The sequence below is a fragment of the Theropithecus gelada genome, chromosome 14 (genome assembly GCF_003255815.1).
Source record: "Theropithecus gelada isolate Dixy chromosome 14, Tgel_1.0, whole genome shotgun sequence".
In the NCBI taxonomy this organism is placed as follows: Eukaryota; Metazoa; Chordata; class Mammalia; order Primates; family Cercopithecidae; genus Theropithecus; species Theropithecus gelada.
This window is the reverse complement of record NC_037682.1, coordinates 67,431,686-67,454,573: the sequence shown is the minus strand read 5'-3', so window position 1 is coordinate 67,454,573 and position 22,888 is coordinate 67,431,686. Positions and strand designations below refer to the sequence as shown.

The following is a 22,888-nucleotide window of genomic DNA, read 5'->3' as shown; positions in this document are numbered from 1 at the left end:
GGGATGGGCACTCACTAAGGGTCAAGTGGGACAGTAGAAGGCAGGATGAACTGATGAATGAACTCACTGGGTTTATCCCCTTTTCCTCTCAGCTCTCCCAGTGAAGTGATATCACTGCCTCTGTGGACAGGACACCCCCAGGAGCCCAGCTCACAGCCACTGGTACCTTCTTCCAGGTAAAGAGAAAAGGAGGGAGGGAGAAAGGAGTTCAAGACAGGCTGCAGAGGGCAGCTGTCTGGGTTCTTACACAATGTCCACCTCCCCCATGGGGGCAGCACTCTACGGTTTATGAAAAGGCATAAATGGGATTATTGTCCCATTTTATGGACAGGAAAAACTGAAGCTCTGAGTAGACTTGTCTCTTGCTTAGTACAGCGTTCCAGGTACTTGTCTGAGAGCCCATGAGGCTGATACCATGGTTATCCCCACTTTATAGATAAGGAAGCTGAGGTATAAAGGCATTTAGAAACTTGCTCCATTAAATACATGGTAGAGCTGGGTTTCAAACCCAGCCAGGTCGCCAGGCACGGTGGCACGCACCTGTAGTCCCAACTACTTGGGAAGCTGAGGCAGGAAGATCGCTTGAGCCCAGGAGTTCGAGTTCCAGTGAGCTATGATTGTGCCACTACACTCCAGCCTGGGTGACAGAGTGAGACTGTCTCTAAAAAAAAAATTAAAATAAATAAAAACCCAGGCAGGCTGACCTCTTCACAAACCCTGTGATTTACTGCCCCTCAAGAGCCCAGCATTAAACTAAGTTTCCTTGACCTCCAATCTGAGGGTTGAATGGGCTCCCAACTCCAGAGAAGATTTATATTTTTTTTTTTTTTTTTTTTTTTTGAGACGGAGTCTCGCTCTGTAGCCCAGGCTGGAGTGCAGTGGCCGGATCTCAGCTCACTGCAAGCTCCGCCTCCCGGGTTTACGCCATTCTCCTGCCTCAGCCTTCCCGAGTAGCTGGGACTACAAGCGCCCGCCACCGCGCCCGGCTAGTTTTTTGTATTTTTTAGTAGAGACGGGGTTTCACCGTGTTCGCCAGGATGGTCTCGATCTCCTGACCTCGTGATCCGCCCGTCTCGGCCTCCCAAAGTGCTGGGATTACAGGCTTGAGCCACCGCGCCCGGCCCGAAGATTTATATTTTAAAAGAGAATCTAGAGAAAGTGATGCTTCCTCCAAAGGAATGAATGACAAATAGTGGATTTGGAGGCCTTATATCATGGAACTGGCATGAACCTTCAAGGTGGGCCAGCCAACTCCTGGGACTTTCTTCCTCAGCATTCAAGCAAGCTCGGTTTTCATTGGTCACCAAGGTGAAACCTGGCCATTTGAAGGAAGAGAGGAAAAGTTTAGGCCCCAGGTTCTCCGACATGCCTGGAAGCAGGGAGACTGCTGCTCTTTGCAGAAGACTGTGAAGAGTAGCAGTGTTCATGACAGTGATGAAATTAGTATCCTGTGCTAGATCTGGGGTCATCTTACACTAGATATGGTATAGAAATGTGCAAATGGATATCAGAGGTTTAAGAAAAATTTGTGAGAGAAAAGTACCTAATTTAGTTTTCTTTTTTTTCTTTTTTTTTTTCGGTAACTTAATTTTTTTCTGTAAATTGGGAAAAGGCTAATTATTATTCAGAGGCAGAATTCAGGCTTTCAGAAGTAGCTCTGCAGTTGTGTGGTGTAAGATGCTTTGATTGGTTCTTTTTTTCCTTCCGTCTTGCATTTAACCAGCTTTTTGACTGACAACTAATTAGGTACCTCCTTGGTGCCAGGCCCAGTGCAGGGGACATAGGTCCCCTATACAGTGACTCTTCTAGTAAGGACAGGGCCTGGCATATCTTATGTCCCCATCACCAGGTGTGGGGCTGCAGACACTATAGGTCTTCAGAAAAGCTTGGCCAAGTGGATCAGAAGTCTGAACCTGGGGAAGCTCTCAGTCTGGCGGGCGAGGCAGCCACGGAAGCAGATAATTACAGCACACTGAGGCCTGTGATCATTCTCAGGAGCTCTGCCAGATGATGTGAGCACAAAAAGGAGGAGGCAGTGGGCTTTTGTTGGGGGGAATTAGCCCAAGCTTTACACGGGGTCTGTTTGTTAAGATGGATGGGATTTGGATTGGGATTTGGGGAGGGCTTTCCTGGCAGAGGGCCCAACCTGAGTGAGGCATGGAGGTGGGAAAGCTGGGTAGGTGTTGTCTTTGGAGCACAGTGGTACAAGGAGGGGCAGGAGAGGACAGAGACAAGATTGCTCTGTACAAGTCTCCACTGTACTCACGCTCCTCCTCCTCCCCCGCCCTTTCATTTACTTGGTGTGCCCCACTTTCCCACTCCCCCTTCCCTGGGACTGAGGAAGAGCCATCAGAAAAAGCCAGCCTGGCTCCTGCAGCTGAGCCACTGGGCTCCTGGAAGGGGCTTGCACAAGTCAAACTGAGGATGGGGGATGCTGAAAGTCTCTACTGCCCCCGAGTAGTTGTCCCGGGGCCCTTCACTCTCTCTGCCTGCTCCCCAGAGAACCTGTCAGTGTCACTGGGGGAGAAGGGGGTGGGGGCAGGATCTCTTCTTGGGATGGCCTTCCTACAGTCCTGTTGGCTTGGAGAAAACTACTCAGCCCTCCAGGGAGGGAGGGGCCTGTCACTAGGAGTATGCGAGCCTAGGGAAGCCACCGGCTGGTCTGGAGAGACTGGAGAACCACCAGCAGGAGCGGCACAGGGGATTTCTGAATGGAAGGGGAGGCTGGATGGAGTACCTCCGGGACTTTGGCGCTGATACTGTGTGACTTAGCAGTCTGAAATCCAGGGATAGTTTGAAGATGCCAGTTGAATTGTTCAATGAGGATTCCATGACACTGTGAGTCTTGGGTGAAGTGATTCTAGAGCTCCAATTTGGGGCATTTGGAGCCTGAGATTTTGAGTTCTGAGATGCTAAGCTGTGCCCTCTGGGAAAGGCCAGGTCACTTTTGGTGACTACTCAGCCCAAGCTCATAGCCCTGACCTGGGAAAGAGAAGTCCTTTCTGTACCAAGAGAACCCAAGGCCCCCGGGCAGGCTCCTGAGCTGGGGAAGAACTAGTCTACCTTCACCTCTGGGCCCTGCCAGCCTCCTCGCGAGAGGAATGACAATCAGAGGTCTCTTGGGACAGAAGTGTTGGGTAAACAGGAGGCCCTGGCATCACCGTGGAAAGAGATTAATAGTGACCCTAATTATGGCATGATTGATTCTTGGAGGCTCCGGCTGAGCCCCAGCCTTGGCCACTGAGTAACATTTCCCCAGAATGAGCAGGCTTGCAGGGCCTGGGTGGCACAGACCCCACCTGCCTCTTCACCTCAAGGCCTCTCTCCCTGCCTCCTTCCAGGCACCTCTTCCCCAAGCCTCTCCCAACTGGAAGCTGCCCCTGTGACTTAGACTTCCTTCCTGCCCCTAGGTCTGGTTACTTTCTCTGCAGATTCCATTAGAATCTAGGGCTTCTCCGAGGCCCAGAGAGGTAGAGCGACTTCCCCAAGGCTGTACAGTGAGATGGTGGCAGCTGGGATCTCTCTGTCCAAGCCATCAGATGAGGCTATGCAATGGAAAATAGACTGAGTCGTGAGCTACCTGCAGGAGGCTGGGGCTGTAGAGCATAGGGCAGGGCCGGGGATGAGTGGGTTCCACATTTCACTGGTTGGGCTCTTTCCGGAATCTTTCCTGTCTCCCCCACCTCCAGCCCTCGTCCTGGGGCCAGAAATTCATTTTGTAGATTTGGGTTTGGTTGTTTTGTTTTGGGAAACGGTCCACTCGGTGAGCTGTTTGGGGTGCCCTCTGCCCTGGGAGAAGCCCCAATCACTGCCCTCCCTGCCACCTAGGCTTCTGCTGTGCTGTCTCCATACCTAAAATGCCCTTCCTTCTCCCCTTTGTGCTGCAAATCTTTTCTCATTTCTGAATTCTGCATAGATCTCACCATCTCCCGGAAGCCCCTACACAGTGGTCAGGAAACACAGAGTTGTGGCATCCAGAAGAGATCGTGACCCAGTCAGGAAGGGCTTCCCGGAGGAGGGGCTACCTGAACTGAGATGAGCAGGAGTTCACCAGGCATTGAGGATAGGCAGAGGGGCTCCACGGCTAAGGTGGTTTCATAGGCACAGCTGGGTTGGGAGCAGGGATGGATGAAGTGGTAAGGAAGGACCGCAGAAGGGCCCTGGTCCTGCTCCAAGGCCATGATCCTGGAGCCCTATGGAAACAAGTCACCATGGCCCTGCACCTTTCATGCCTGGCATTTCACTGTAAGGGAAGTTTGGGGTCATCACTATTTGTGAGTCATCTAGGCCACAATGTACCTACACCTTGATCCCTATCAAAGATGGTGGAGGCTCTTGGGCAGGGCCAGAGCTCTGCCCTGGTGCTCAGGATGACCAGGTGCCTAACTTTGTTATGGGCCTTCCTGCCACTTTCATCCAAGTTTTGAACTGCGTCCTAGGAGGGTGACTGTCAGGATGCCCAGTGATTAGCCATGGGAGCAGAGGGGAGCTCTTCCCCAGTCAGACCAGGGAGGGATCAGGGGTTGGCCTTCCCTTTTCCTCAAACAGCCCCCTCTCTGCTTTGCTACTGGGGGTGAGGAAAGAGTGGGTAGATAAAGGGTTTTAGAAGTTGAGTGCTGGAAAGGCCCTTGGAGATCAGCCGAGGGTGCTCAAACCCTCCCATGATACAGATGGGAAAACTGAGGCCAGAGGCTTGGGGCGGTCACTCAGCCCACTGGTGTTTGAGCTAAGCCTCAGACCATCATCCCAGGGCTGGGCTGGGGTTGAGGCCCAGCGAGGACAGCCATGGCCGAGGAGAAGGGGGGTTTCTCTCCATCTGCTTGCTTGCCCCCTTCCCCAGGGCCCTAGCACAATGCCAAAGTTCGGCCTCCCATCCCCACCCATCCTGGCACTGTTGGGGGTTTTTCCTTTCCTCCCCAATGTTCCTAGACTCATTCTGCCTATGCTTTCCTGATACCAACCAAAATATTGAGCTTGGTCCTTTGAGGTACAATTTTCAGTTATACAGGTGCTGCAGCTGGCATTGACGTGGAAGGTGATAGAAACGTGAACAGGCCCGCCCTGTGAGGCTGCAACTATGGAGAGTCTGGACTTTAGAGTCAACAGCCCCGGGGTCAAGTCCTCCCTCCTCTATGATTAGCTGTTTGGCCTTGGGTGAATTACCTAACCTCTTGGGTGCACGTGTGCGCGCGCGCGTGTGTGTGTGTGTGTGTGTGTGTGTCTGTGTATTTAATACACTTTTTCAAAAGCAGTTTTAGGTTTGCAGTAAAATTGATTGGAAAGTACATAGAGTTTCCATGTACCCTCCTCCACATTCTCCCTCCCCACAGTCTGGCTTATTCTTTTACATCTTATGTTAATAAGGTACATTTATTACAATTGATGAACTAATATTGGTTAATTATGATTGACTAAAGTTCATAGTTTGCGCTATGGTTCACTCCTTGTGTTGCACACTGTATGGGGTTTGACACATGTCCATCATTACTGTATCATACAGAAGGGCTTTGTGGCCTCAAAATTCCTTGAGCACCACTTATTTTTCCCTTCCCCCTGAGTCCCTGACAGCCACTGATCTCTGTACTGCCTCCACAGTTTTGCCTTTTCTAGAACGTCGCTTAGTTGGAATCATGCAGTATATAGCTTTCCAGATTGGTTTCTGTCACTTAGCAATATGCTTTCAAGGTCTCTCCATTGCTTTTTGTGGCTGGGTAGCTGACTCCTTTTTATTGCCAAATAATATTCCTCATTGTGTGGAATGCACTGCAGTTGGTTTGCCCATTCTTTCAGGCCCACGTTTGCAATCTGTTAGGTAAGATCATTGGTCTTCGCTCAGAAAGGTTGTCAAGGGGAGGGGATGCCTATGCAGTGCTCAGCACGGTACCCAGCAATGACCTGGAGTGCCCACACCACCCAGCAGCAAGTGCTAGCACATCAAACAGTAACCACTGTGGCTGGTAGTCCTCACACTGTACATATGTTAGCTCAGCCAATTCTTTTTATTATTATTATTATTTTTTTTTAGAGATAGAGGTCTCACCATGTTGCCCATGCTGGTCTTGAACTCCTGGCCTCAAGTGATCCTTCTGCCTCGGCTTCCTCAAAGTGCTGGGATTACAGGCATGAGCGATGGCACCTGACCTCATTCAGTTCTTGAACACATTTATTGAGTGCTTAAAACCTGTTAAAAGCTGGCAACACAGTGAATATCCTCATACCAATCAAGGTTTGGAATTGCAAACAACAGAAACAATTCAGGTTAATTTGGCAGAAGAGTTCCTTGGAAGGAACTAGAGTTGTTTCCAGAATCTGAGGGGTCTGGAGACCCATGCCTGGGTAGGAGTGGAGGGGGCCCAGGTACAGCCAAGGTTTCCAGGCTGTCGTCCCCTCTGGTGCAGCTGCCGCTGACCTCGCAGCACCTCACAACTAGTGCAGACATTCATGTGACTTCCAGACCTGAGCACTTAAACAAAAAAAAGTTTTATTGAGATAAAGTTCCCAACCATCACCACTAATTCCAGGACATTTTCTTTCTTTTTTTTTTGGGTTGGGTGGTGGCGTGCAGGGTCTCACTCTGTTGCCCAGGCTGGAGTGTATGGCACCATCTCAGCTCACTGCAACCGCCACCTCCCAGGTTCAAGTGATTCTCCTGCCTCAGCCTCCCAAGTAGCTGAGAGTACAGGCACGTGCCACTACCGCCCAGCTAATTTTTGTATTTTTAGTAGAGATGGGGTTTCACCATGTTGGCCAGGCTGGTCTTGAACTCCTGACCTCAAGTGATCCACCCGCCTCGGCCTCCCAAAGTGCTGGGATTATAGGCGTGAGCCACCGCGCCCGGCCAGGGACATTTTCACCAGCCCAAAAAGAAACTCCACACTTACTAGCAGTCACTCTGCCTTTCCTCCCCAGTCCTTCCAGACCCTGGCATTCACTGAGCTGCTTTCTGTCTCGGTATTTGCCCATTTTGGTCATTTCTTATACATGGAATCATACGATATGTGGCCTTTTGTGAACTTGGCATGACGTCTTCAGGATTCATGTTGTCGCATGCCTCAATTCCTTTTTATTGCAGACCTGAGCACTTCCATGTATTACCCCATTTGGTCCCCATTCCCCAGATGAGTAAAGTAAAGCTCAGGGAGAGGTAGTGACCTGTCCAAGGTCACATAGCAAGTCAGTTGAGGGTGATCAGGCTAGAATCCAGGCACTTCATGATCAGAAAGGGGCTGGGAGCAGTGCAGTGTAGTCTGGGGGGCACAGCGTGGGCCTGGCAGTTATGGAAGGGAGAAAGGGTAGGGGAGCAGGCAGGTGCGTCCCGAGATGTGAGGATGGGACAGGACGCCGGAGGTGCACACCCATCCCCAGCATCCTGTCTCTGCTCCATAGTGGGTGTTTACTCTATCTCAGGCATGGACTCTTGGAAGGCTTTTCCCTGTGCAAGCAGGAGGCTGTGCAAGTTCAGGGATTCTGACAGAAAACAGGACTTTGGGCTGGGGAGGAGCCTTGGACATTAGGCTCAGAGGTGAGAGCGTTCTCTTGTCCCAGAGCCAGCAGTAGCTCTCGGCAAGGGATTTCTTGGGAACTTGGCTGGTATCAGCAACCCTGGGAGGTAGCTTGGAGAAATTGATTGGACCTAAGTAATGCCATTATCCCTGGCAGGAAAGGAAGGGAAGGTGATGGGCTGGTGAGGGATGGCGGAGAGAGTCCCGTCTCAGAGCTTGTCCCTGCTGCCAAGTGTGGTGTGAGCAGCATGCCTCCGTTAGCAGAACTTCCGGGCACTTGTCTGAAGTATGGTCCAAGAAGTCCCTAGTGCTTCCTGCTCTTGCTGCCCTGTGTTGCTCCCTGGGGACATGGGGTTAACGCAGACCATCCCATGGGGGAGGCAGGCATGTCCACAGTGCTCTCACAGTGTGCCCAGTTAAGAGGGAGGGACATAGGCCGGGCGCGGTGGCTCAAGCCTGTAATCCCAGCACTTTGGGAGGCCGAGACGGGCGGATCACGAGGTCAGGAGATCGAGACCATCCTGACTAACACGGTGAAACCCCATCTCTACTAAAATACAAAAAAAATTAGCCGGGCGAGGTGGCGGGCGCCTGTAGTCCCAGCTACTCGGGAGGCTGAGGCAGGAGAATGGCGTGAACCCGGGAGGCGGGGCTTGCAGTGAGCCGAGATCCGGCCACTGCACTCCAGCCTGGGCCACAGAGCCAGACTCCGTCTCAAAAAAAAAAAAAAAAAAAGAGGGAGGGACATGCCAGGGATATGGGAGGCTGGGGAGACCTCTAACCAAACTGGGCCTCCATGGAGGAGGGAACATCTGACACTTGAAGGATCAGGAGGAGTTCACCAGGTGAAGGGAGGCAAGGCTGGAAGAGCAGTAGGGGTCAGATCCTGGTCACTGCCTGTTAAGAAGTTCAGTCCAGCTGCAGGTGAGAGCTTGGATTGGAGGGATGGGGCTGACAGCAAGGAATCTGGAGGAGTCCCCAGCCAGGGGAGATGAAGCCTTGGACAGGGGGAGTGGCTGTGGGGATGGCGAGAAAAGGGCCTTAAAAAAGGGTGGTAGAGGGCAGTGTGGCTGAACTGGGTTTGCAAGGCCTGGGTGACAACCCTGGAGACATCCAGGAGCTGCTGGCTGTCTCGATCAGAGGCAGAGCCTGGGTGGCCTTGGCAGCACCTGGTAACTGAAGCCGTGGGAGTGAACAAGATGGCCGTAGCCAGGAGAGCATACAGAAGACAGAGAAGAGGTTTGCCTCCCAGAGAATCCCCTACAGTTATGAACAGGATGAAAATGCACCTTGGGGAGAGGAGACTCTGAGAGCCAGAATCAGTGAAGTTCTGGGCTGAGGCATGACGCACACACTTCTACTTCCCTCTTTTCCAGGTTTGAAGTGGAATTTCCATTCCTGGATGGGTTGTAATGTGCAGGCGTGGGGACAGGGGAGGGGCAGGCAGAGGACATGTGGGAATTAGTCCCGGGGCAGGGGAGTCCTGGGAAAGGAGTGTGAAGGCAGGGGAACCTGGGGTGGGATCCCACATGCATTGCAGGATGTCCACCTGTTGTACCTCAGCGTTGCAGTACCTGCTGGCACCTTTCCCTCACACTGCCCCCAATTGTGTGTCCTATAGAAGTCAAGGCAGAAGCTGTTGCTCGCTTTTACAGATTCAGAAACCAAGGCTCAGGGAAAAGCCTGAGTGGCCTCAGCCACAGAGCAAGTCAGTGCGAGGCAGCATAAAGCTAGGCTTCTTTCCACATTGCACCTGCCTCCTCCCTTCCTGGGGAGGCGGGGGCAGATGTAGTGGCTGACATGACAGTAGAGACTCCCGTCTGGGGAGTGCACAGGGTGAGATCTGGCTCCCCTGGCTGTGGACCCTGGCCTCCCACCCCTGCGGGAAGGCTGGGAATGTGGGGGTGCCTATGTGGGCACGCAACACTCCCCAAATCTTCTGGAGTATAGTAAAGCTGAGAGCACCCCACACCAGCCCCCACCCACGGTCTCCCCAGCCCCATGGGAGCCAAGCTGTATCCCCACCCCAGCCTGCCCCAGGCCCTGGCTCAGGGAAGCCCCAGCAGCTGCACCATAGTCCACATGCCTCCCCAGGGCTCCCCCATACAGAGGCTGCAGCAGTCCATTCCCAGCACTCAGGAGACTCCAGGTCATTCAGTATTCCCAGCAAGCCCCTAATGCATCTTCCCCCTCAGACTGCAGGCTGTAATGTCATCACTGAGGAGAGGTCAGCATTGGGTGTTGGTGTTGGAGGGATAGGCAGAGGCCCTGAGTGAGGCCTGGTGGTGGAAGTAGTGAGTGGGACTGAAGCCCAGTCTGCTCCTACAGTGCAGCCCCTGGGGCTTTGGAGAGTGGCATCTTAGGAGCTCATGTTCCAGGCCTCAGCTCAGTGCTGACTCCAGGGAGCATACTCTGACCCTCCCTACACCATGGTCAGTGCCCACAGCCTCCCTTCCCTCCCTTCATCATACACTGCACCTACCATATGGCTCGTGGGCCATTAGAGTCCAGTGACTTCAGGAGTCTGCAAACTTTCCCTCTGAAGGGCCAGACAGTCAGTATTTTAGGCTTTGCAAGCCATATGGTCTCTGTGGCAACTACTCAACACTGCAGTTACAGTTAAAACAGCCATAGACAATACATAAATGAATGAGCATGGCTGCGTCCAATGAAACTTTATTTATGGACACTGAAATTTGACTTTCATGTAATTTTCATGTGTCACAAGATATTTTTGTTTTGACTCTCACAGCCATTTAAAAACATAAAGACTATTCTTAGCTTTTGGGCTGTACAAAAATAGGCGGCGGATCAGATTTGGCAGGCCCATGGGTTAGAGCAAGGTCCCTGGAGCCAGCCTGCCTGGGTATGAATCCTGGCTCTGCTGAGTGACCTTTGGTGAGTGGCTCAACCTTTCTGTGCTTCAGAGTTCTCATCTATAAAATGGAGATGATGATGATGATACTTTGGGGATGTAACATGGTGCAGTCACATTGGAAAACGATTTGGCATTTCCTCAAAAGGTTAAACATAAAAGTTACCGTATGATCCAGATGTGGTGGCACACCCCTGTAGTCCCAGCAACTCAGGTGGATCACTTGAGCCCTGAAGTCTGAGGTTTCCATGAGCTATGATCGCACTACTGCACACCAGCTTGGGCAACAGAGCAAGACCTTATCTCAAAAACAAAAGTTAACATATAGCACAGCAATTCTTTTTTTTTTTTTTTTTTTTTGAGATGGAGATTCGCCCTGTCACCCTGGCTGGAGTGCAGTGGTGCGATCTTGACAACCTCTGCCTCCTTAAAATCGCTCCTTAAGTGATTTTCCTGCCTCAGCCTCCCGAGTAGCTGGGATTACAGGCACCCACCACCACGCCCAGCTAATTTTTGCATTTTTAGTAGAGATGGGGTTTCACCATGTTGGCCAGGCTGGTCTCGAACTCCTGACCTAAGGTGATCCGCCCACCTCAGCCTCCCAAAGTGCTGTGACCAGCAATTCTATCCCAAAAGAAATGTGTACCCAAAAGAAATGAAAACAAACGTTCACACAAAAAACTCATTCACAGAAGCATTATGTATAACAACCCAAAAGTGATAACAACCCATATGTCCTTCAGCTGATCAATGGGTAAACAAAATGTGGTAGATCCGTACAATGGAATGTTAGACATAAAAAGGAATGACATGCTGATCCGTGCTACAACATGGATGAGCCTTGAAAACATTATGCTGCGTGAAAGAAGCAAGACACAAAAGGCCACATATTGTATAATTCCATTTATATGAAGTCTCTAGAATAGGCAAGTCCATAGAGACAGAAAGTGGATGGGCAGTTGCCAGGGCCAGAGGAGTGAGGCCGGGGTAAATAGAGAGTGACAGTGCATGAGAAGGGTGCGGGGGCGGGGTGGGGGTTGTTAGGATGGTGAAACTGTTTTGGGATTAGATAGTGGTGATGGTTGTACAACTTGTGAATATACCAAAAATTGAATACTGTATATTAAATACTGAATTGTATACTTTAAAAGGGTAAATTTTATGGTATGTGAATTATATCTCCAGTTTTTAAATGCGAATACTTCCTTCCTTCCTAGGGCTGCTGTTACAGTTTCTGCATGGAAAGCATTTGGAACAATGCCTAGCTGTTCCCCTCTCTGGCCCTCTCAGGGCCCTAGGAGTCTTTGTGTGTCCTGCTCACATTGTCTCCAGGGCCTCGGATAGGGCCGGGTACAGAACATATGACTGAGTTTCTGGAGTCCCACAGGCCAGGGTTGGAGTCCTGACACCTCAGTATAGCTGTGTACCTCTGGGCAAATAGTTTCTCTGTTCTGAGTCCCAGGTTTGTCATCAGCAAAATGGAATAAGAATAACTCACAGTGATGTGGAGGACTGGATGACACCTGATACTCAGGGTGTGTGAGGTGCCCCAAGCTCATTGCCACGTGGTCACACTTGACCAACACTGGCCCCCGGAAGCTGTGGCTCCCACAGATATTTCCAGGGTGCCAAGCAGGGCTGAGGCAGTAGCTCCTGGCAGCCACACTTCAACCCTTAAGACACCTCTTGCTGCTATACCATCTTCCCATGGGCTAGGAGGCCCACTTGGCTAGGAGGCTCCCTGTGTCTGGAGAATGAATACTTTGGGGCACTAGAGCAGTTCCTAGATTGACTACGGTCCAGTTATGAGACAGCAGCCAGGCATTGCTCCTTGTTCTCTGAGCCTCAGTTTGTTGAGCTGTCAAATGGGTTTAGGACACAGAACCTGCCATTTCATATGGTTGTGCTGAGATGGAACAATGAATGTAAAGTCGTTACACGGTGCCTGGTGTGTTTTAAGTGCTCAACACATCTCAGCTTGTATGATAATTTCTTCTAAAATGTTTATTTTGAAAGTCTGCTATGTGCTAGACACTGTTCCAGTTACTGGGAATACAGCAGAAAATACAACAGACAAAAATCCTTGCCTTCATGAAAACTGCATTATAGTAGGGTAGATAGACAGGAAAAATAAACAAGTTATATTTAAGGACATGATTGAGAAAACAAAGCTGAGAATGTGGGAAGGAGCTTAGGGAACGTGGGAAGGGGCTACAGTTTTACAGAAGGTGATCTGGGACAGTGTCATTGAGAAAAGGACATGTGACCTGGTGCCATGGCTCATGCCTGTCATCTCAGCACTTTGGGAGGCCGAGGCAGGCAGATAACCTGAGGTCAGGAGTTCGAGACCAGCCTGGCCTACATGGCAGAACCCCATCTCTACAAAAATACGAAAATTAGCCAGATGTGGTGGGCACCTGTAATCCCAGTTACTTGGGAGGCTGAGGCAAGAGAATTGCTTGAACCTGGGAGGCAGAGGTTGCAGTGAGCTGAGATCACGCCACTGCACTCCAGCCTGGGTGACAGAGCAAGACTATCTCAAAAAGAAAAGAAAAGGACATTTGAAGACCTGAAGAGAGGAGGGGAAAGAGGAGGAAGCCGTGCAGGTTTCTAAGGGAAGAGCATTCCAGACAGAGGGGACAGCAGCATGCCAGGCCAGTGAAGAACGTGGAAGAGGTCAGGAATGACTGGAGGAGAAGAAGTAGGGAGGAGGAGGGCCTGGGTGGGAGGCAGAGGACAGGTCCTTGGGGACCTGCAAGGGTGGGCCTGGACTCCAAGTGAGACGGAGCCCCACTGCAGTGCTTTGAGCAGAGGTGACCCTCCCTGACCTAGGCTACAATGACTTGCTATGTGGTGCCTGACTCTTCACCCTTCCCCTGCCTCACCACCCTGTGCTTCCTCCTGCAGGACCAGCTGGGGGCCTCCATGGGCGCCTGAGGGCCAGGCGCCAGGGCTGCAGGCACGAGTATGGTGAGACACCAGCCCCTGCAGTACTACGAGCCACAGCTGTGCCTCTCCTGCCTCACGGGCATCTACGGCTGCCGTTGGAAGCGCTACCAGCGCTCCCATGATGATACCACGCCGGTGAGCCACCCTGGAACAGGGTCAGAGGGACCCAGTGAGCCCCAGCAAGCCTGAGGGGCTGGGGGAGGGGTCTTACCTCTGTCTCTGCTGAGTCGCTCTGGACAGGCCAATGGCCTTTCTGGGTTTCAGTTTCTCCCTCTGTAAAATGGGCTGATAGTAATTCCTGAATCTGCTGACCAGGAGGGCCAGAAGGAGTTCGTCCTGTTGACATGTTGTTAACTCTCCTCTGACATTGTTGAGGTTAGGCTGCTCCAGAAGGGAAGAGTCACCCCAAGGTAGGGAGAAGTCCTCAGCTTTCTGGCAGACCCTGACAGGCAGGCAGGCAGGCAAACAGGTGGGTGCTGGAGGAGAGAGTGAGGAGGTGGGCCCGGCCATCCTGGAGCCTGAGAGCTGGCAGGGCCACGGTCTGGCACCGGGGCTCAGTCACCTGAGCCACAGGCTTGCCAGAGCTGGCAGCAGGTGCACAGCCAGATAAAGAAAGTCTCCTTCAGTGCTGGGCTCCCCAGGCCAGACCTAAGCTACACTCTTGTCCCTGGGGCGCTGTCAGCCGGTGGATCTAGTTTCTTCTCTGAAGGAACCCAATTCCTGTGTAGTGTTTATCTAAAAGCTTTACTGTCTGGAGAACAACTTTCCTCCTCCTTCCTGCTTGTCTGAACAAAGAAGCCAGCCTCTAAATTCAGCCAGCCCCAGAAGAGGCTGGAGTGGCCAGGGGGTGGCAGGGTGTGGGCGGCAGGGGAGGTGGGGAGTGGGGGGGGCGTTGGCTGCCACTGATGTCAGAGGCTCAGTAGGCCTGGCTGTCTCTCTGGGGAGGTTGGTGAAGCTTATCCACCTGTCTGCCCTCCTCTGCCTGTGCTGATGAGGAATAGAGCCCTAGACTGAGGAGCCTGGGTTCATGACCCCCAAACAGTAAAAAGCAGGAACTGCCAGGGTGGGCATCAGGCCTGATTCACTGCCATCTCCCCACTCCCGGCCACAGAGGAGTCAAGTGGCCAAACTGAGGCAAAGGAGAGGGAAGGACCTGCCCAAAGCAGGCCCCTGGCAACGTCAATACTAGAGCCCCGGTCTCTCCACTCCAGGCCCCTGCTGGGAAGCCCTCTGAAATACCATATGTCACAGCTTTCGCTCTTACGTGGAGGGGCACAGGCCGTGGGCTCTGGAGTCAGATGGATTCAGGTTTTGGTGGTGCAACTACTTGAATCTAGTTGCCTGTGAGCTCCCTCACCTGTGAACTGGAGGGGAGACACACCGCTCTCAAGGAGCCACTGGGCCATGACATGTGATGAGGGCTGTGATGTGACCAGCACAGTGCCAGCTATGACTAGCCATTGAGACAGGTCATTCCAGATGCCCAAGCCTCAGCCTCTCCATCTCTGAAATGGGAGATAGGTTGTGATCATGGCTTCAGAATCCCGTGGACACTCTGCCGTGCTCCACACTCTGTTCTGGATCTGGACCTAGGCAATGGAGGTCCAGCAGCCACTGGTGTGAATGGGGTGGGGAGACAGCTGAGGCTAAGGGGAGAAGAAGGATGGCTGAGCTCCCAGGCAGGAAGCCCCTTGGCCATAGGGGCAGACGCTGGGGAAGGCGTATCTCCCAGGAGTCTCATCCCCTTGGTGGGACCAAGGCTGGCCAGTCATAGGCATGGAGTCAGGAAGTGATGGTCTTGGCTGCGGCCAGCACAGGGCCCAGAGTGGAGGAGGTGGGCCGAGTCTGGTTTTGAGCTGACTGAGAACCAGAACAGAACGTGCCCTGCAAGGCTAGGGTCTGGGTCACCAATCTGGGGCAGGGGTCTGGGGCCAAGGCTGGAGGGGCAGCAGGGGGCCATGAGCTAGGCAAGGAGAGGGTATAGGTTTTGCAGCAGCTCTGGGTGGCAGCGCCTCTGCAGAAAGGGCTGAGCTCACCTCAGGTGACCCCAAACTCATAGCTGAAGATGAGCATCCTCTGCTCCCCCGCCCCTTTCTCCCTGCAGTTGCTCACTTTGCTCCACCCCCTGTCTCCTCCTATTTCCTGGTTCCAAGCCTCTACCCCTCATCCTTTCTCTCTCTCCCTGTTTCTCTTTTCTGTCCCTATTCCTCCCTGAGGCAACTGGGTGAGGGCAGCGATGGGGCTGGACTCTCACAATGAAGGAATAGCAATCTGGTTTCTCAAAGACATGGCTGGTGCAGGGTAGGGGCTCCAGAAATTTTGCTGAACAAATAGAGGCCTTGCGTGAGCTCCATGGGGGCTGGCAGGGAGAGGAGAGCTGCCTGGGCTGAGGGGTGGTGGAGAGGGCTCTGCCAGTGAGCCTGGTGTCTCTCCTTATTCTCACCATTGCCACCCCAGGGGGGATTCTCCTCCTGTATCTCCCAACTCAGAGAAGCCTGGGTTCAACTCTTGTGAAACCAGATCTCCCTGGGTCTCATCTGCGAAATGGGCTGAAAGGTGGGAGAGTCACAAGGCATTTTCTTCTCATTCTTAGGCTGGAAAATGAAGTATGAAAGTAATAGTATCTGTTAACATTTATTGAGTACCTACTGTATGCAGGGAGCAAACAGTTTACATGCATTGTCCTGGTCATTGTTGTAACATCTGCATGAGCCATGTTTAATTGTGTACCCATTTTACACATGGAGAAATCAGCCACACAGGCTGACGATAGATTTGCAGCCTAAACTGCTGGAGACTAGGGAAGATAGCGTGTGTTGAAGATGTGGGTTTAAGTGACAGTTTGCTGGAAGAAGAAAGGCAGGGGGACTTGGGAAGTTGCCTGATGGAGGAGAAAGAGCACTGCACCAGGAGCATTTGGGACAAGATAGGGAGTAGCCTTGAATGCCAGGCTTGGAAGCCTCAGTGTTTCCCTGGTTAGGATCCAACCCTGGGCCCTGAAGTGGATCCTGGGAAGTGGAGAGTGTGCATGGAGAGAGCCTGGGAAGGGCCCCTTCCTCTCCCTCCTTCCTGCCCCCAGCCTGACACATTCCCACCTCTTCCAAGCCTTTGCCCCCCAGCCCCGCAGGACACACACTTAACAAATAAAGAAGCAGGAAACCAAGGACCAGAGAGGTGAAATGGCCTCTTCTCTTGCCCCCAGTTCTGAGGAGTGGAGGAGCCTGGCAGCAGGAGGCCGGGCTCACTCAACAGCCAGGAAGGGGAAGCAGAGCTTTTTATAACTGGGGATAATTAATTGGTTGTTGTCTGTGACTCATTACTCTAATACTGCCAATTAAGGACTTGGTAGGACAGAAGACTGTTCTCAGGCCATCCCCACAGGGTCCCCTGAAGACTGTGTCTGCAAAAGGCAGTGTCAAAACCAGCTTCTCTTTAGAGACGGATATAGGTCAGATGCCTGGAGAAACTTCCCAGCCAGAGACATTGAAAGAGACAGACCATGATAGCCAATTCTTGCACTTCCGTAGTACATTTACCTTTTGAAGGCTGCTATAATCTTAATTGATTTCCTCCAGGAAGAGCAAGGGAGTTACTCAGGCCAAGCGGCTGAGGGCACAGCCTGCACTGACCCCGCTCACACCCTCAGGCCTGTGCCCTCTCATCTGTTCCACACCAAACAGTCTTGTCTGGGGTGCCCTGATTACTTATTCAATCAACAAATCTGTCCTGCTACCTGCTCTGGGGTCATAAGTGTATCAGACCTGGTTCTCCCCTCCCTTGAAGGGCCCCCAGGCTTGTGGCGGAACAGACAAGAACAGACACACCTGGACCACCCAGGGTGATCATTTTGGAGGCCTGGGGAAACCCTAGGGGCAGGGAAGGCTTGCCTGAGCTGGCCTCTGGGAGGATCAGCCCCATCTCCCCATACCGGGGAAATGTTCGGGGTAGGGGGAACCGTGTGCACAAGTGTCTTGTGTTCAGGAACTGAAAGGAATTCAGTCCACCGGCTCAGGTGCAGGGAGGGGGAAGGGTGCTGCTCAGTAGGCCTGAGCCTGAAGCTGTACTGAAGAGCCTGGGCTTCATCCTGGGCAAGTGGGGGCCTGAGCCAGGCTCAGGCTGTGTGAGGAGCACTGTGGTCAAATTGTGGAGAATGCTCTGAGGGCCCTCGGTGGAGGTGGGAGGGCCAGTGAGGCCTCAGGTGTCTGTGTGGGGAGTGAGGAGGTATATACAGGGATGCAGGCCAGGGGAGGCATTCCAGAGACACCTAGAAGTTATCATCCGTGGACTGGCTGTGGACTGAGCTGCAGAGGAAGGAGTGTCTGACAGTGAATCTCATCCTTCCGTGATGCCCAGCGTGGGTGGATGGAGGCCGGTCCTGGAGATGGGAACCCATGCTGTGCCACAGGAGCAAGTGAGAGAAGAGCGGTCTCGGTAGAGTCCAGGAATAGCACAGGAGGGGTGGGTAGAACAGACAAATAAGCCTCCCCAACCCCAGTTGCCTGTCTCCTATGATGGGATATGATGAGAGCCCCCCATCACCCTGCCTTGGCAGGAAGACACTCGCTCTAGGCAAATCCATCCCCAGCTCCTCTGCCCCTTCCCCTCCATGCTCGTCCATGCCAGCCACCCTGAGCTTCTCCGCATCCCCAGGATAACCTCACCCTTCATAGCACTGGGCCTTTGCTCCTGCCATTCCCTCTGCTTGGAATACCCTTTCTCCTCTCTGCCCCTTAAGACTCATTGCAAATCCCCCTCCATGCCCCCAACTTCTGCCAAAAAATAGCCCTCCTCTTCCTTTCTCTCCTCACTGCTCTCTCTCCCCGCCTTCCTCGCTCCCCTGGGGTCCGACAGCATGTTGACCTGTGCTGGCCATGTGGATTGTGATTTTTTGTTTCCCACTGAACTCTTTTTAGGAAAGGGCCTGGGCCTGCACACTCCAGGGACCTGACTCAGAGGAGGTCCTCGGACAAGATTTGCTGAATGAATGACTGGAAGGAGGATTGAGCGTATGTGTTCATAAGCGAGTGAGGAAGTAGTTAGGGGATGTGACTGCCATCTTGCTGACCAGGTGGGGCGGCTGAACCCCTAGAGAGCTGGTGGAGAATGTAGGCGTACGTGTGTGGACGGGTGCGTGCTGCGTTCTTGGTGCTGCCTCCTGTGCTCCTGGCAGTGGTTGGCAGTGGAGGGTGCTGCCTCAGCCAGAGGGACCTCCCAGATCACCCTTGGAGCTGGAATTGGGCTCTGCCAGTGCACAAGAGGGAGGAAGAGATGAGGTTCCCAGCTGGTCCCCACTTTTTGTCCTGTCAGCCATGTGGATTTGTGTGCAGGATATGGAGCTGGAAAGAATGGATCCCACTCAGGAAATCAGGGCAGGCTTCAGGGATGAAGCAGCCTTTAAGATGGGCTCCAGGGTGTGGCTGGATAGAGCTAGATGCCACTGGACATTCCTGGCAAGGGAGCTGCAGTCCGAACTTGACCCTGCCTTCCAGTGACTGAGTGTGTGATGTCAGGTCAGGCCCAGACCCTCTCTGGGCCTGAGCTTGCTTGTGGGTTAAGTGGAGGTATGAATCTATGTCCTGCAGATACAATTAGATCGTGGATAGGAATGTGCCTCCTGCCTTGTACCGAAGAGACCATTGTTCCAACCCTGCAGAAAACGTGCCCTCCCTACAAACTTTCAAAGTGATGGCTTTCTCTCCTCCAGTGCTTTGAGGAAAAGAGGCCCGGTAGGGGTGAGAGAGAGGCTCTCTGAGCTTTATTTTTCCTACTTCTAAAATTGCAGTATTCCTATAAGGATAAGAAACTAGGAGATGATATTATTACATCCACGAGAGAGAAAGAGGAGGGGCTGGTTTGTTGCAGCACAAGGAGGTGGGGATTTATCGCTGCGATAAAGCCATCCAGTCTCTTGCCTTCGGAAACCTCCACACCCTGCCTAGCGCCTCGCAGAATAGCACCAAGGGCACCTGGCATGACCATGCCACGCTCCAGGGGAAGTGGCTAAGTCTTGTTGATGACCCTCTGTGAACACCTTGAGTGTTGGGTTATGGAGCAAGGGTGGGGCAGGAGATGGGGCATTACCAGGGGACTATGGCCACCCATCCCTGAGAAGGGATCTGGGATGGTCCTTCCTAAGGGCCCCTCAGCCTTTCTGCTCATGTCTCCCCAAGGGGCTGATGCCAGTGAAGGGATAGGCTGGGAGAGACAGGGTGCTCCAGGCAGGACTTAATTGCATTCTCCTGCCTAATGAACCACTCTGAGTGCACCCCAGCAGAAGCAAGGACAGAGGCCTGATTGCCCAGCTCTCTGTAGTCCAGAAAAATAAATCCAACCTCTTAGGCTGTCAGGAGCCAGCTGGGGGTGGGGATTCTAATCCCTTTCCCTGCTTGGCCCTAATGCTGCAATATCTCTCCAACCTCCCCAGGCCGCCACCTCCCCCAAATCTCCCGGATCAGGGCCAGGGTAATCCTGCATAGCTTGCCCATCTCTCCCTTTTGGGAGCTCCCTGCACCCTTTCCAGCTGACATTTCCTAGGCTTTCCCATGCATCAGTCCCCCCATTTGGAACTTGGTGAAGGTGGAACAGGCTGACCATTGGAAGAGCTGAGATGCCCAAGATTTGGCTTGCAGGTGGCAGATTCAGGGGTAGGCACTCCTCAATCTCTCCCTCTTGGTCTCTGTAGGACCATGTGCTGAGGGCGCAGCTGGGCTCTGGGACCTCAAAGAAGAGCTGGAACCACTGGGGAGAGGGCTTGGCCAAGCAGGAAGGAGCTGTGCCAGGCAGAGCCCACACAAGGGGCAAGGGACTGCCTTGGGCCAGGTTGGAAAACCTGGAAACACAACCACAGGCATTTGAGAACTCACTGTGTGGTGAACGAATGTAGAAAGTACTACCAGTATCACAAACGATGTAGGGACAGCTGAAGCATCCATTTGGTGAAAGTAAAATTAGATCCCTGCCTCTTACTTCACACCAAAATAAATTGCAGATGGATTAAGATGTATTTTTTTTCTATTTTTAAACTTTTTTCCCATTTTGAAGGCATACATTTGTTGAAAAAATCTAAACAACTTGGAAAGATGTAAAAGAAATTCTAGTCTTCATGCTTTAGAGATAAGGCTTTTAAACCTCTCTCCGCACACGTGACATCCATATGGAACTAGATATAGATGCATGTCGGATGGGTGGATTGCAGATTGAAATGTAAACAATGAAGCTGAGAAATCGTGGGTGTAAAATATTACTTAAATATATAATATTGGGCCACCCTTCTTAAATACAATACCAGGCCGGGCGCGGTGGCTCAAGCCTGTAATCCCAGCACTTTGGGAGGCCGAGATGGGCGGATCACGAGGTCAGGAGATCGAGACCATCCTGGCTAACACGGTGAAACCCCGTCTCTACTAAGAAATACAAAAAATAGCCGGGCGAGGTGGCGGGCGCCTGTAGTCCCAGCTACTCGGGAGGCTGAGGCCGGAGAATGGCGTGAACCCGGGAGGCGGAGCTTGCAGTGAGCCGAGATCCGGCCACTGCACTCCAGCCTGGGCTACAGAGCGAGACTCCGTCTCAAAAAAAAAAAAAAAAAAAAAAAAAAAAAAAAAAAAAAAAAAAAAATACAATACCAGAGGCAAAATGTATAAAGGAAAAGAGGGATAGATTTGACTATATAAAAATTTAAATTTCTGTGCAGAAAGCATGATAAATAAAATTAATTCAAATGATATATGAGAAAAAATATACAGCGTGTGTGAAGGCTGATTCTCTTATATAGGGAAAGCTTTTATAAGCCCTTAAAGAACCAGTTCCCCAAAACAAAGCCTGCTTTGCCCTGTGCCTTCAGGCCCTCTGCTCCTTTTCTCTGTCTGGATTGAGGCTCCCCAACCTTGTCCTCTCAACAAGCCCTTTCCTTCCACTTTGCTGCAGGTGTCTCCTCCTCCAGGAAGGCTTCTAGCTCACCCCTCCTCCTATAACTAACAGTGTTAAGGATCTGGGCTCTGAGCTCCTAAGCAACCTGTGTTTTCCCTGCTCACCACACCAATTCCCAGGATTGGAGCTGTTTGCTGCCAGTCTTGGCTCAGGGTGGGCTGATTTATCTCTGAGTGTCTAAGGGCTCAACACATGTATTAGATGACTGGAAGAGAAGGGTGGTAAGGATGTGGAGGAGAGACACTGAGATTTAGTTTGGTACGGGGTGTGAGGTGGGGGTCTAATTATAGTTGTTACCAAATGAATATCCAGATGTCCCAACACCGTAAGTTGAATTCCCCATGATTTTTGCACTAATATACTAATGTCCTAATCTCTTGCCCACATTTCCAGGCCATTCTCCTTCTTTAGATCGTGGTTTCTCCATTTCTTAGTTGGATCTTTGGGAGATGAGGCGAGATAATCTCTGACATCTTAGTTAACTCTGAAATCCTAGGGTCCCTGCTCTGGCGCTGCCTGTGACTCAAAGTGTGACCTTGGGCAAGGCCCTGTTCCTCTGAGCCTGTTTCCTCCTTGGTCAGGCAAGGATAATTTACATGTCCTGCCCCTTGTTGCCCCGAGATGGCTGGGGACACTGGAGGTACACAGACCTGGTTGTGAATTGTGGTTCCACCATTATGTGTGCCCTTTGTAACCTTGGCAAGTCTCTTCCCTCCTCTGAGACTTGGTTTCCTCTGCTTCGAAGAACTGTGGGGATGATGAGATGCAGCAAGTAAAGGGCTCTCAGGAGTACCATCCCCACCCAGCCCCAGTTCCCCAGTGCCATGGTGAGCTCACACAGGGCTCTGTTCCCGACAGCCCAGGATGCAGCCTGTGAGTGAGATCAGGCAGCTGTTGTGCCAGGGTCTTCTTCCTCCATTGGTGCTGGCTCCCAGGGCCACAGCCTACAGAGCCAGGCCTGGCCTCTGCATCTGGCTGACCATGGCACCCACTCTGGGTTGGGGGCAGGCAATCAACCTGGCTGTCCTCAGCAGCTGGAGAGATGTGGTGAGAGCAGGGAGGAAAGGCTTGATCACTGTCTTCACATAATTAAAGGTCTGTCAGATGCGAAATGATAATTACAGGAACGATCCTGGATTTGGCGACTTACATCTTACATCTGTAATCGTGCTGGGGCCTGGCAGTCCTCCTGTGAGGTGGTGGTGATGTCATTCTGTGAACAGAGGAGGAATCTGAGGTCAGAGGTCCTGAGCGATTGACCTACAGCCACACAGCCAGTGGGGAGAAGGGCCCGTGTGAAAATCCAGCTCTTTTGGCCGGGCGCGGTGGCTCAAGCCTGTAATCCCAGCACTTTGGGAGGCCGAGGCGGGTGGATCACGAGGTCAGGAGATCGAGACCATCCTGGCTAACATGGTGAAACCCCGTCTCTACTAAAAATACAAAAAACTAGCCGGGCGTGGTGGCGGGCGCCTGTAGTCCCAGCTACTCGGAGGCTGAGGCAGGAGAATGGCGTGAACCTGGGAGGCGGAGCTTGCAGTGAGCCGAGACCGCGCCACTGCACTCCAGCCTGGGTGACACAGCGCGAGACCCCGTCTCAAAAAAAAAAAAAAAAAAAAAAAAAAAAAAAAAAAAAAAA

General features: G+C 52.2%; 1 protein-coding gene across 4 annotated transcripts in view; it reads left to right on the top strand.

Moving 5' to 3' along the window:
• GDPD5 (glycerophosphodiester phosphodiesterase domain containing 5) overlaps positions 1-22,888 on the top strand; it is a 92,621-nt gene that overhangs the window by 35,796 nt on the left and 33,937 nt on the right. For 2 of the 4 annotated variants that reach the window (XM_025357847.1, XM_025357845.1), the window contains exons 2-4: positions 93-176; positions 11,595-11,839; positions 13,285-13,461. In XM_025357847.1, coding sequence (XP_025213632.1) covers positions 13,345-13,461 — 117 coding nt within the window. In that variant the 5' untranslated portion in view covers positions 93-176; positions 11,595-11,839; positions 13,285-13,344. The remainder of the gene's footprint in view (positions 1-92; positions 177-11,594; positions 11,840-13,284; positions 13,462-22,888) is intronic. The other 2 variants (XM_025357846.1, XM_025357848.1) reach the window with 1 other exon arrangement.